The 11882-nt window shown below is 52.5% G+C and overlaps 1 protein-coding gene across 1 annotated transcript in view; it reads right to left on the minus strand.

Moving 5' to 3' along the window:
- The window catches only part of LOC123253589 (E3 ubiquitin-protein ligase HUWE1), a 98921-nt gene that overhangs the window by 18051 nt on the left and 68988 nt on the right, over positions 1–11882 (minus strand). Inside the window, exons 43-54 of the mRNA XM_044682757.1 lie at positions 11700–11842; positions 10961–11027; positions 9477–9691; positions 8870–9081; positions 7244–7426; positions 6452–6624; positions 5678–5826; positions 5116–5191; positions 4286–4384; positions 3608–3741; positions 3305–3473; positions 1465–1693 (exon numbers count right to left, since the gene is read on the minus strand). Coding sequence (XP_044538692.1) covers positions 1465–1693; positions 3305–3473; positions 3608–3741; positions 4286–4384; positions 5116–5191; positions 5678–5826; positions 6452–6624; positions 7244–7426; positions 8870–9081; positions 9477–9691; positions 10961–11027; positions 11700–11842 — 1849 coding nt within the window. The remainder of the gene's footprint in view (positions 1–1464; positions 1694–3304; positions 3474–3607; positions 3742–4285; positions 4385–5115; positions 5192–5677; positions 5827–6451; positions 6625–7243; positions 7427–8869; positions 9082–9476; positions 9692–10960; positions 11028–11699; positions 11843–11882) is intronic.

Genomic DNA, 11882 nt, shown 5'->3' on the forward strand with positions numbered 1-11882 from the left:
AAACGAGTGGCAGCCAACTCTTCCCGGGATCCTGACATCTCAAGCCTGAAGAGATTCTGAGAAATCATCTGGCACTGCTGCAGCAGATACGAGCTGCCAACACGGGACCTGACTGCAGCCAAGCTATCTGTCCCCTGTCCCCCACGACAGCCACCGAGGCATTCAGGTCATCGACACCAAGTGTTTCTCTGGGCCACAAAACAAGGTTTCGAGGACTCTTCGCAGGCTGGGTCTGAAGCCAAAAGCTTCCTTCTCAAGGTGACATGAACGGTGCGGTGCAGAGAACCTGTCCCTCTTTGGGCAGCCTGCCTAGGAAATGCCTGCAAGGGTTGCTTCTACCTGCAGACCTTTGCCATACCAAAATTTTTGCTCATTCACTCACTCCCATCCCATCCCATAGCGAGCTCTTGGCTGCTGTGCCCCCCCCCCCCCATTTCATCAAAGACAAAGAGGTGAGGCAAACGGCTGAGGTGCCCAAGTGTCGCAGAGGCCACAGAAAGCAACACGGAAGAGTAGCGAGACTGGGCAGCCCAGCAGGACGAGAGCTCTTCCAACAGCGGCACTGCCTTGATACGCTGCTAACACCGCACAGCTAGACTGCCCGGAAGTCAGTGCTTGGTTCTTTTCTCCTCCATCTGCCAAAGCCTGCCCAGGTTCAGGGGCTTTTCGGGCATTTTGCTCTGGTCCTCCTTGGAGCTATCTGGGAGGGCCCAGACAGTCTCCACAAGCCCTGCGGCACCCATCTTCTCCCTCCGCTTGGCCCTGGGCAAGCCAATTGGGATCCTGTATGATACTCTGTCCATTTTCTTCACTGGAAGGTTCCTCAAGTGCAAGAATTCCTTCTCCGAAAAGCCCTGGAGGCCTTGTGCCATTTGAGGGCGGCTTCCCACCACAGGGCACAGAACACGCGCTAGGCCTTCCCAGCTGTCTGGGTTGTCAAACACATTACTGCCACAAACAATGCTGCGTAGGACAGGGCCTGGAGTCAGGACGACCTCAGGTGCTGCCTAGCTACTGCTCCTTTACCTTTGCCAAGAAAACCCAAATGGGGTCACCAAGCGTCAGACTCCCCACCCCTGCACGAGCTCCCCCCAAAATGGGGTAGTCTTTGTAGGAAAACCACATGCTCCAGATTGCACAAGGGGTACCAGATTTTGGTCAGAAACAGGCTGAAATAGCCGGGAAGCCTGGGGTTCAAATCCTGCCTTTGACACAGCAGCGCCGGGAACCTGAATGAATCACCTCAACTCTCCTTACTGCCAGCCACTTGGGGGGATATTGAGTTGCACAGATGGAAACTTGAATCGGTGGAGGGTGTTCCCTACCGTGGGAAGAGTCCCCTCACCGATGAAAAGTTAGGTTGAGCCCCTCCCCTTCAGCACCCAGGAAAGAAGGAAGAAGACAGCAGAGAAAAAAAGCAGGCGGACCCAAGGAGGGAACGATGGGGCTTTCTGGCCAACTCACCTCTGCAGTATGAGGGGAGGGTTGGGCTGTCGATTGCCAGGGTAGTGCACATGGATAGTATGCCCCGTGTTGGCTGTTAGCTGCCTCAGTGTCCTCTGGCTTCTGCCCATGCCCTGGGTGAGGCGGGTGGTAGAGGAACCACTACCCAGGGTGAGGGAGCTGTGGTCTGCATGCCGTACCATTAATGGGTGGGTGGTGGGGATGTTCCCGGGGGATGGGGGGATATCTGCTGTAAAGAAGACAGATGAGGTGTTAGGGAATGCAGGGGAGGGCAGAAATGCGCGCAGTCACAGATACAGCCCACCTGGTCTACTGCTCTCCTTTAAAGATAAAGATGACAAAGCGGTTTTTCCAGGGAAGAGATGTGACCAATTCATTAAGACTCCACCAACCAAGCTGCTGGCCGCTATTGGTCCGCTCTCGCCTGGCGCCTTGACTTTCGCGCCTCATCTGGTAAGATTTCCTGGGCTTTTGTTTATCCTTCCCTCTCTGGCCTTGGACCCTGCAGCGGCCAACCCAACCAACCCCCTCTGGGCTTAGAGGAGATCCTCTCTCCTCCCTGGCTAAGTGCTCCTTGGGCAGTCCAGATCATTCTAGGGCCCCTCCTGATGGGTGCCTTCAGGCTCGGGCCTAAGCCCACAAGTCCTCTTTCAATTCGAGCTCAAGCATCCCGTCTACAGATACCGTTGCTTTCTGCTTTGTCGAAGGTACTCCACATCCCCCCCCCCCCCCCCCGGGCTCTCGAGGAAGTCGCCTTAGCTCCGTCTCACCCAACCTAGCCGGCCAGTTCAGCTTCCGACACATCGTTTGCATGGACCCACCTAACTTCAACTCACAGCTTGCCAGCTCTTCTCAGGACTGCGAAAGCATGCCTGTTTGTGGGCTGCTGCCAGCTCTTTCTTCGTCTGAGCGCAGATCGTACCCCATCACTCTAACTTAACAGAGACTAAAGACTAGGGAGCTCCCTTCTCACGAAACTCTCAGGGTAGCTTTGCAAGCCCCATCCCCCCGCCCCGCCCCCATTCTCTGAACCAGAAGCCTCTGCCAAAGAGCGACTTCCTGCTTCTGCTCACTCTCAAGCTACCTTGTTTGAACAACTTGTCATTTATTTGCAATCTTTCCAGGTACGCAAGGACTCTAGAGGCCTCGTTGTCTCCTCTTAGAAGAGCAGCAGCCCTTCTTGTTTCTTGTCTTTGGAACCGCGGCAGGCTCTTAGGAATTCAATGACTCAGCTGTCACAATCTGGGGGAGGCCCGAGACCCTTCCCTTGTCCCCTCCTTTCGGAGGCTGCCTTAACTCCCAGAGAAGGGCTAGCTGGCTCGCTCTGGGACACACCATGACCCCACTTTCAGGTAGACTCAGTGAAAGGACAACGCACTGAGGCGAAGGCAGCCTATCTCTCGCAGGTATCTCAAGCTCACAGGCATCGACCCTCTTCTAGGCTTTAGCCTTGAAATGTCTTTGAGGTCTCCCACATAGAGCCAGAAGCAATACGGGAAGGGCGCGGAACTCGCAAACCTCTCTTGAATCCCCAATACGGGCCCCGTGGCACTTATAGAATGAAGCTGGCTTTCTCGTTAAATTCGGGAATGTCCCAGGTTTCCCAAGGAAAGGGCAACCGAGAGCTCTACCTTAGTGCTCTTGGCTCCACTGAGGCAGACAGGAAAAGAGCAGCCAGCCCAGGGAGGACAGGCCCATCCTTGAGAGTGAATACAGCCTTAGCCAAACAGCAGCAAGAGGAACCTGGAGGAGGATCTGCTGCTCTGCTGTTGGTACCCCCTTCAAATAGCCTAAGGAAACGGGAGCATTAAACACTCCCCCAGGGGAGAATGGGGCTTACTGGCACTGGAGAACATGTTGTCAAACTCGATGATGAGGTCGTCCTCTCGATCGAAACGTTCAAAGCGGACCAAGGGAGAAGCGTTCATGTCAGGGTAATCCTCATCCAATTCCATCTCGGAGCCATCGTCATCGTCATCCTCGTCTCCCTCTTCTCCTTCCTCGTCATCCTAGGGAAGGAAGCAGACGCCAGCAACACCATGGACCATGGTCAGAGATGAGAGGAAAGGTGCTGGCCTACCTAGGGAACCCTTCGCTGTACATAGACAGACCCCGGGGACTATCTTCCTTTCCCCTGTCCAACCTGATCATCTTCTTCGTCTTCCTCCTCCTCCTCTTCTTCGTCTTGGCTCTCATCCTCATCCTCGTTGCTGCCACTGCTGTCCTCCTCTTGGGTGTGCTCCTCCTCATCCTCAGCATCCAAGAGATTCATTGAATCTACAACAAAGAATCACACTAGAAGGCTGTGGCCAGAAGCTGGAGAGCTGCTGAGCCAAAGGGGTGGCAGGTGGCAGGGAAAGGAGGCAAATCCTGGAGCCCTCCAGCAGGCCTAGGCTTCCTGAAAGCCCCAGTGGGCCCCTATCCTGAAAACAAGCTGCACAGGTTAGTAGCAATGAGGAGGCTGGGGTGGGGATGGGGTGGGGGTGGGGAGCACACTTCTAGAGGCTGGACCCAAAGCTTCCCACCCCTTCCTCCTTTTCTTGTCTTTCTCCCAGTATCTGTCACATCCTCCTTAGTGAAAGCTTTCACAATCAGTGGGAATGGGTAGATGGAGAAAACTTCAGGAAAAATGAGTCATGCCACATCGGTGAGTTGCCAACTACCCCAGGACACACCGGGCCACTTGTAGATATAGCTACATGTGGCCTGGGAGCCATGTGCAGACCAACAGAGACCCCGTTACTTCATCCGATTGGGCAGGGTGGAGTGCCAGGCTTGAAAAGGGCATGATGGGAGGGCTGATCTGCCTTTGCACTCTCACCTTCTCGGTTGGCCTGCAAGGTGGAAGCCTGGCTGAGGTTGGAGGGAGCTTCATCCATCAGCACATCCTCTTGTGACTCGTCCTCTCCGCTTCTGCCCACTGAAGGTTACAGAGCAGAACCCACCAGGCCACTGAAATCGGAGGGAATGGCTTCCCCTTCTACCTCGGCTCGGCCCAGGCTACCTCCAGACCGGACCCTGAGCCCGGACACACTCTGGTCCCAGAACTTTTTCCTTCTTTGTGACTCAGAGGGCAAATTGCTACCCTCCTCAGCCCATCCTGAAACATAACTGAATGACAACAAAGGGGTTTCTACCCCCTTCCACGATGTTGCCACGGGGCAGGGCCAGCACCGTGTCAAGACTGCGGAGGCCAGGAAGGGCTAAGTCAATCTCTCTCTTTAAACCTACAATTCATGCAAGCCCCCAGGGAGGAGCAACTCTGTACGAGGAGAAACCTGTCTGCTTTCCTGATGGTACCACAGGCCAGGCTCTAGGCCCCAACATGCGACTAAGACACACTTAGGTAGAGCTGAGCAAGCAGGGGCTAAGAAAGGGAGCAACATTCTCTCAGGCTTGGGGGGTGGGGAGGGCACACAGAAGAAAAGAGAAAGAGACAGGGAGGAGGGAAAAGATACAAGAGGGGAGACAGAGAGGAAGAAGAAGGACAAAGAAGAGATGAGGAGGGAAGACGAGGTGTGTGTGTGTGTGTGTGTGTGTGTGTGTATGTCTGCGCGCGCGCATGCGTGCATGCGCAAGCGCTGTGCGCGGGGTGGAGAAGAGAGACTCAGAGAAACAGGTAAACTATATGCTTAATTCTAGAGTGCTTACCTATGATTGTACTGTTTCCAGAACCACCGTCTCTCTCAAGCAATTCGTCTATTAGGTCTTCCAGCTCATTCTCAACCTGAGGAAAAACAAGAGGCAGCAATGGATCGATTGGGTTCTCGAGCCCCAGGCCCACAGGGGAGTTGATGGAGGGCCCCGAGACCACAAGCCTCACTCCTAGCCCAATTTCCAACTTCAGTAGCGTGCCAGCCAGTGCCCTACATTTGGGCGCTTTCTGCCTCTACGTGCCACTTGAGGCTTTTCTTGCATCTCTGACAAGTGGAATGGCAAATGGCTCTGAGTTCTTGGCACAAAAGCACCTGTCACTACGCAGGTGAAGACTAACAGGAAACCTATAATTTACTGACAAGGCCCAACATCCATACATTTCATTGTGTCTTGGGCCCAAGGAAATCTTGACTAGCACGTCTACTGCTGCTGCTGGGTTCTCAGGTACTAATTCATTCCCACAGATTTGGGACCTCAGAATGCTGTGATTTACCAAGCCCACAAAGGGCAAGGAAGCCAGGGTAAGTGCCAGCCCAGTGCCAAGCAGGAGGCATACCTGCATCTCCTGAGTACTGAGCACCTGTGGCTGCCCAGCAATCACCACAGCGTCATTCTCGGCTTCCCCATCCATGATGTCCCCATCTGCCACCTCGGTCTGAGTGGCATCGTGGTCCTCCTCCTGTACTTCGGCTTCCCCAGTCTCACCTGGGGGTGGGGGGTGGGAAGTAAATTTACATGAGGAAGAGAGACAAGAAGATGCAGAGGAGATCTGGGAGGGCTGCCTAAAAGAGGGACCTTGAAGGAAGATTTGAGTTTGGGGGCAAAGCAAAGGGCCGACAGGAGGCACATCACTCAATGAAGGCAGGCCCAGCTGAGGGAAAAGCAGCAATGAATGGTGGTCCTTCAGGAAGAGCTTGTGGCATTGAATTCTAGAGCTTTAGAATGAAATCTATTTCATTTGAATCAAAGAATGCCTCAGGTAGGTGGAGATGGGGGCGGGGCGGGGGTGGGGGCGGTGTCTTAATATATAGCCCACATAAGTCAGACACTGGTCTGTCAATGGTCCAGAGGAGAGAGTGGAAGCTCGCCTGAAGGCCCAGTGAATCAGTGGTGCCTAACTTCCAGGAGGGGCCTGAGCATAGCAAAGTAGATTACCCAAGGCATCAGGGCCACCCTTCAGGGGGTCTTTTTGGTAACTGAGACCGGCCACCATACTCGGCGGACCTCTTTGGAAAGCCCTACTAATATACAAGGAACACGAAAATCCTCCTCAAGTACACATGTGGAGCACACTCTCTGACTCTCTAGTCCAAACACCTTGCTCTCCTACCTGGGTCCTGGGTATTGCTGTTGGCGTCCTGAGATGCTCCTTGGGCATCTTGCTCAGATTTGCTCTTCCCAGAAGCACTCTTGCTGCCAAAGAGGCTGCTGGGTTGGTTCACAATCCGTGACAATGTCTCCAAAGGCTTGAGGGCAGCGTTGACCGTGTTGGCCATGTTGGGACTGACACAGAGGGAAAGAAAAAGAAGTGAGCAAAGGAGTACCTTCAAAGCTTCCAAAGTGGAAGGCACAAACACGCAGTCTTGGAGCAAACCATTCAATCCCTAGGGCAAAGGAGAGCAGGGGAACTTAGCCGAGCTTTGGGAGCCTTTTTCTAACCCCCAGTTCCTCGATCATGGTTGCCCCTGGAGCCCTATGTATTTTCTTTAATATATTTAAGTACAAGATTCTGAAAATGAGATGGGCGGCCTCTTCACCAAACGCTAGGACACAAAGAGGATTAAGATACTTTCTGGAGAAGCCAGCAGGACTAGCCAGAAAGAAGTTAGGCCACCTAAACTCCTCTGTCAATAGAGCAAATGGTGAGGCCACGAGTCAATCAGAAACCTAGCAGGAACCTTCAAAGATGTCCTGGTTGTGAAGACAGCCAGCACTAACAGGCTAGGAGCCTCATCTCATGGGATGGGTTGGGTCAGCTTAGCTCAGCTTAGCTCACAGCTCAGCCCAGCCATGTCAAAAGCAAGCACAGGAAGAAAGAAAGATAGGCAAGAAGGATTTTAAGTGCCACTTGTGCTGCCTCCCTTGCTCACCCACTCAGCATCCCTGTGTACCGTGAGCTTACCTTGAGAGGTCCAGGCTATGTGGCACCCGTGCCAAGTCATTCACAAGGCCTTTCTTTAAGAAAAGCCGAATGATGTTGTTCATGCCATTGTGCTGGGTCTTGGCCGTTGTGCTACTATAGAAGCTGGAGGTGGAGGGGCAGGACTCCATGATGGTGCTGATGATGCACATCACTGCCTGGAGCCTACAGTGGGCGAGAAAAAGCTGCCAGGGCCTCTTTAAGGCCACCACATGAGGCCATGCCGGAGGGAGGGGCTTTCGTCCTTAGGAACCAGACTTTTAAGTATGACGCGACCAATTCTTTGGTGTTCCCAACTCCTTGAAAGTACCCTAACACGACTGCCAAAGAGACCAACTTTACTTTGATCTTGATGAAGATCTACTTTCTTTCTGGTCTCCAACAGCTCTAATGGGGCTTGCAATCTTATTGCTCCACAAAAATAACTCTCTCTAATGTGATCAATGATCTCTTCACTGCCACTTCTCAACCCTCACAGTCCTTAATCTCTCTGTAGCCGCCCTCCCCGCCCCCGGGTCTCTCCTACTCATTTGAAAATTCCTGTGTCCTTTGCTGGATCCACCTGGCATATGACACCCACAAACCATAGCTGTCCCTTGGGGTATTGTCCAGAGGCCACCGCTCTTTCCTCATTATACTCCTTCACTCATTGATCTCATCTACTCCCATGGACTTAATGACCAACCCTAGGTTGAAGATTCTCCAATCTCTGTTTCTTCCCCCAACTTCTCGGCTGATCTTCAGTTCCGCCCAATTGTCTTTCAAGTATCTCAAGCTGCATGCCCAGCAGGCATCATCATCTTTCCCTCTAATCTCCTCTCCCCCTACCTCGGGTCCTACCTGTCCATTTACTGGAGAGAGCAACACCCTCCTCATCCCAATCCCATGTAGGAGTCACCCTGGACTCCAACTCTCTTAGCTCCCCCACCCCCCCATCCAATATGGTGCCCCATTAATTTCATCTCCATATCACAGGCCCTCATCACCTTAGCCCTGGACTATTGCAATAGCCTACTGGTGGGTCTGCCTGAATCCAGTCTCTTCTTGCTTCAACCTACCCTCTATTCAGTTGCCAAAATGATTTTTGTAAATCACATGTCATCTACTCAATGACCTCCAGTGGCAGCCCATTTGCCTCCAGGATGAAAGAGAAACAGTTTTATTGGTTGTTGACAGGCCATCACCTAACCTCCACTCCTCCAAGTCTGATTGAGCACCACTCCTTGATCCAGTGATCCCAATTGGCTTCCCGGCAGTTCCATGAACAAGACACTGTACCGGGATATTCTATTTGGCTGTCGTCATCTGTCTGGTGCTCTGCCGACTAACCTTTCTGGCTTCCCGTAAGTTGTAACTAGACTCCAACCTTGTACAGGAAGCCGTCTCCAATTCCTCCCCTCTCTTATGTATCCTGTCTGAGAGCTTGTTTCTAAATATTTCCATGTTGCCTCCCCCATTAGACTGGGAGCTCTTTGAGGGCAGAGACTATCTTTTGTCTCTCTTTCTAGCCCAGGGCTTAGCACAATGCCCGGGACACAGTAGCTGTTCTTTAAGAATACTCACTGACTGCAGGACTAGATCGGGTATTTTGGCGCCTTGCCTATTTACCTGGCATGTTTTTCTGTGCTTTCAGCCATTGCCAATGCTCGGCTCAGAGCTGCCTTGACTTCATTCACCAGGGCTACCTGGGCATCTGTGCCACTGCCTGCTGCAGCCAGGCTGGCAAGAAAGAGGCGGGCTAGTGCTGGGGTATCTTTATCCTCAGCATTCTGGGTATGTGGGAGAAGGTGGTCCAGGACAAATGCCAATACGCTGCAATCCTACCAAAATAAACAAACAAATAAATAGATAAATAAAATCATGACCTCTGAACAAGAGGTCATCTAGCTCTGGTCCCCCACCCCCTTAACCTTGGCATCAATTTGAGGGGTCCATCCCCTTCTATAAGGCTGGCATCCTTGTTTCTTCTCCATGTTACTTTATTAGAGAGCCCAGGGAAAGGAAGTGGGTGGAAGTGGTTGAAAATGGAAGCCAAGGACCTTGGCCAACCAGCCCGAGACAGGACAGACTTGTCTCTACATGAGTCATTTGACTTGGACTGCCCAACTAAGAAACCCAGCATCCTCAACCACCATGAGATCTTTGGTTAACTCTTCCCACCCTACTCCTGTGGTGGCCAGAAAAGGATGACTGACATGTTTGAGACCAGGAATACCTCCTTGATGAGCTCCGACTGGCCCACAGCGTAGTTGTAGTTGGCAATCAGAGTGGCAATACCAACATAGGACCTCACCAACTCAGCCAGCAACCTAAGGATGGTGGACGTGGGCATTAAAGGCTTGCTGCCTTTGGCTTTCTGTCTGCCTTCTTCAGAGACACGTTCCCCTTCCTTATCTTTCTTCCCTTCCCGAGATTCTTCTGGAGTAGAAGCTGCTGAGACAGAAAGAGGATACCCAATCACCATGCCACTCCTACCCCACTGGACACCCAATGCCAATGTGGTTGTGTAGATGTAGGGCCAGGGGGAGTGACGGGGAAAATTCATAAGCCAGGGTTAGGGTGAAGAGGGAAGCCTTAAGATTCTACAGGCTTTCAGATGTAAAGACCCAAATACCTCTTTTCAGCCAAGGGTGCCGCTCCCATGCCAATACAATCACCCAAATCCCAACTGTGGCCTGATTCCCCAACACTGCCCTTTCTCCCTAGAGAGCCACTCGGTTGACGATGGAGTCAGAACCCCACTTGGAAATGTTCCCTTCTCTGCACTCTGCCTCAGCGGGGGTGCTCCTTGCCTTTTCCCAGGACTGCTACAAAAGCCTGTCAGTTGGTATCTGCACGAAAAGGCTTTCACTCACTCTGATAGTAAAAAAAGCAAGCTCTCTAAAACACAGGCTGGACAGCTTTCCCCTACGTAGTGAATCCGGTGTCGCCCGAGTGACTGTGCATTGGGGGCGACATCAACTTGGGCTGCGATTCGAAGCCCTGTTCTGACCTAGCAGCATAGCCTCCCTGACCTCAGTGTCTGGGTGCCGGCAGGCCTTGCACCTGTGCTGCTCCCTTGCCTCCGGGCTGCCACCGTCACCAATGGCCCCCCTTCTAGTGATTCTCGATGTGCTTTATGTCTGAACATGCTCTGCCCTGTGAGAACGTAAGCCGCCCGAGGCCAGGGACTGTTGCGGTTTGGGCTCTGTCAACTAGCTGGCAGCTTGCCCAGTCCCCTGTGATTGAGATGACAAAAAAATCATCGAGGAAGAAGATATGCTGCATGGGAGGAGGTGGTATGTGTGGGACCACAGCACTCAGCAAGACACACTTGGTTCAAAGACCCAGGCAGAGGCCTTGGCAGTTACTGTGGCAGCCATGAACCTGACAACTGGTCCCCCATCACCGACTCTACCACCTTTGACTTCGCTTCCTAGTGGGCCATGCGGATGCCACCATGAAAACCATTCAGATAGCATTACAGAAGCTACTAGAAGAGAATAATAGCGCAGCTTAGAGAAAGCCCATTTCAAATAGCTAAGTGAGGGGACCTGGCCAGAGGTCATGCTTCCAGCCAGAGGAAGCCACCTTCTCAAGGCTCATTCATGACACAAGACATTGCTGAGTGGGAGGGAGACCACAGGAATCAAACCAAATGAATGAATGAATGAATGAATGAAACCACACCCACACTGAAAATGCTGGGGTGATCATTACCTCCTCCTTGAGGGGTTCCTGACTGAGGTGTCTCAGTGGACGTACCATCTGTAGCGAAGACTTGAGTCTGCAGGCAGGGGAAAAGGGAAGAACACGAAGGCTTCGTTTCAACGTTGAGTTCCCAGGGCCTCCTGACTACAACTCTTAGACAGGGGAGTGAACTCCTGTTTCTCATAGGAAACTAGCCCCGTTACTGTCTGGAGGAGTGGGGGATGGGGGTAAGCAGGATGCACCTCTCTTGCTTCACTGCCACTGTAGCCAAAGAGTGCAAGGCTGGCTTTGAGTCCATCTCACCCTAGGAGGGGGACCCTGGGGCCATGTACTATATGGCCACTGGAGAATGAAGTTTGTCTTTTCATTTCCTAGAGCGGTGATTCCCAAAGTGGGTGCCGCTGCCCCCTGGTGGGCGCTGCAGCGATCCAGGGAAGCTGGGACGACCACAGGCGCCTTTATCTTCCCTATTAATTGCTACTAAAATTTAAAAAAAATTCATTTCCAGGAGGGCCAAGTCATATTTTTTCTGGAAAGGGGGCGGCAGGACAAAGAAGTTTGGGAGCCGCTGCTTTAGATAATGATGAAAAGGGCCATAGAAGAAATGACTTGACTAAGGTGCCCTGTTTGCACTCCTCTCCACAGTTTAAGCAGCTGAATGTAACCTTTAGGATGACCAAATGTCCTTTGGGCAACCCTCATCCTGAGGGGGAGGAGGTCCACTCCAGCCACCAGAAACATGACTTACATTAATGGCAAAGCCCGACTGAGCATCGAAGTCGCTGCCCTGGCGTGTTAGAGATCGATACTGCTGGTATACTTCATCGCCCATGTCTTGCAGGATCTGGCTCACCTCCTGGGTCATCATCCCAGCTTTAGGGTCCGATTTGTCTGTTGAAGCACCCCCCCCCAACACGTGACATTAATATCA

Source organism: Gracilinanus agilis, chromosome X (assembly GCF_016433145.1).
Source record: "Gracilinanus agilis isolate LMUSP501 chromosome X, AgileGrace, whole genome shotgun sequence".
Lineage (NCBI taxonomy): Eukaryota > Metazoa > Chordata > Mammalia > Didelphimorphia > Didelphidae > Gracilinanus > Gracilinanus agilis.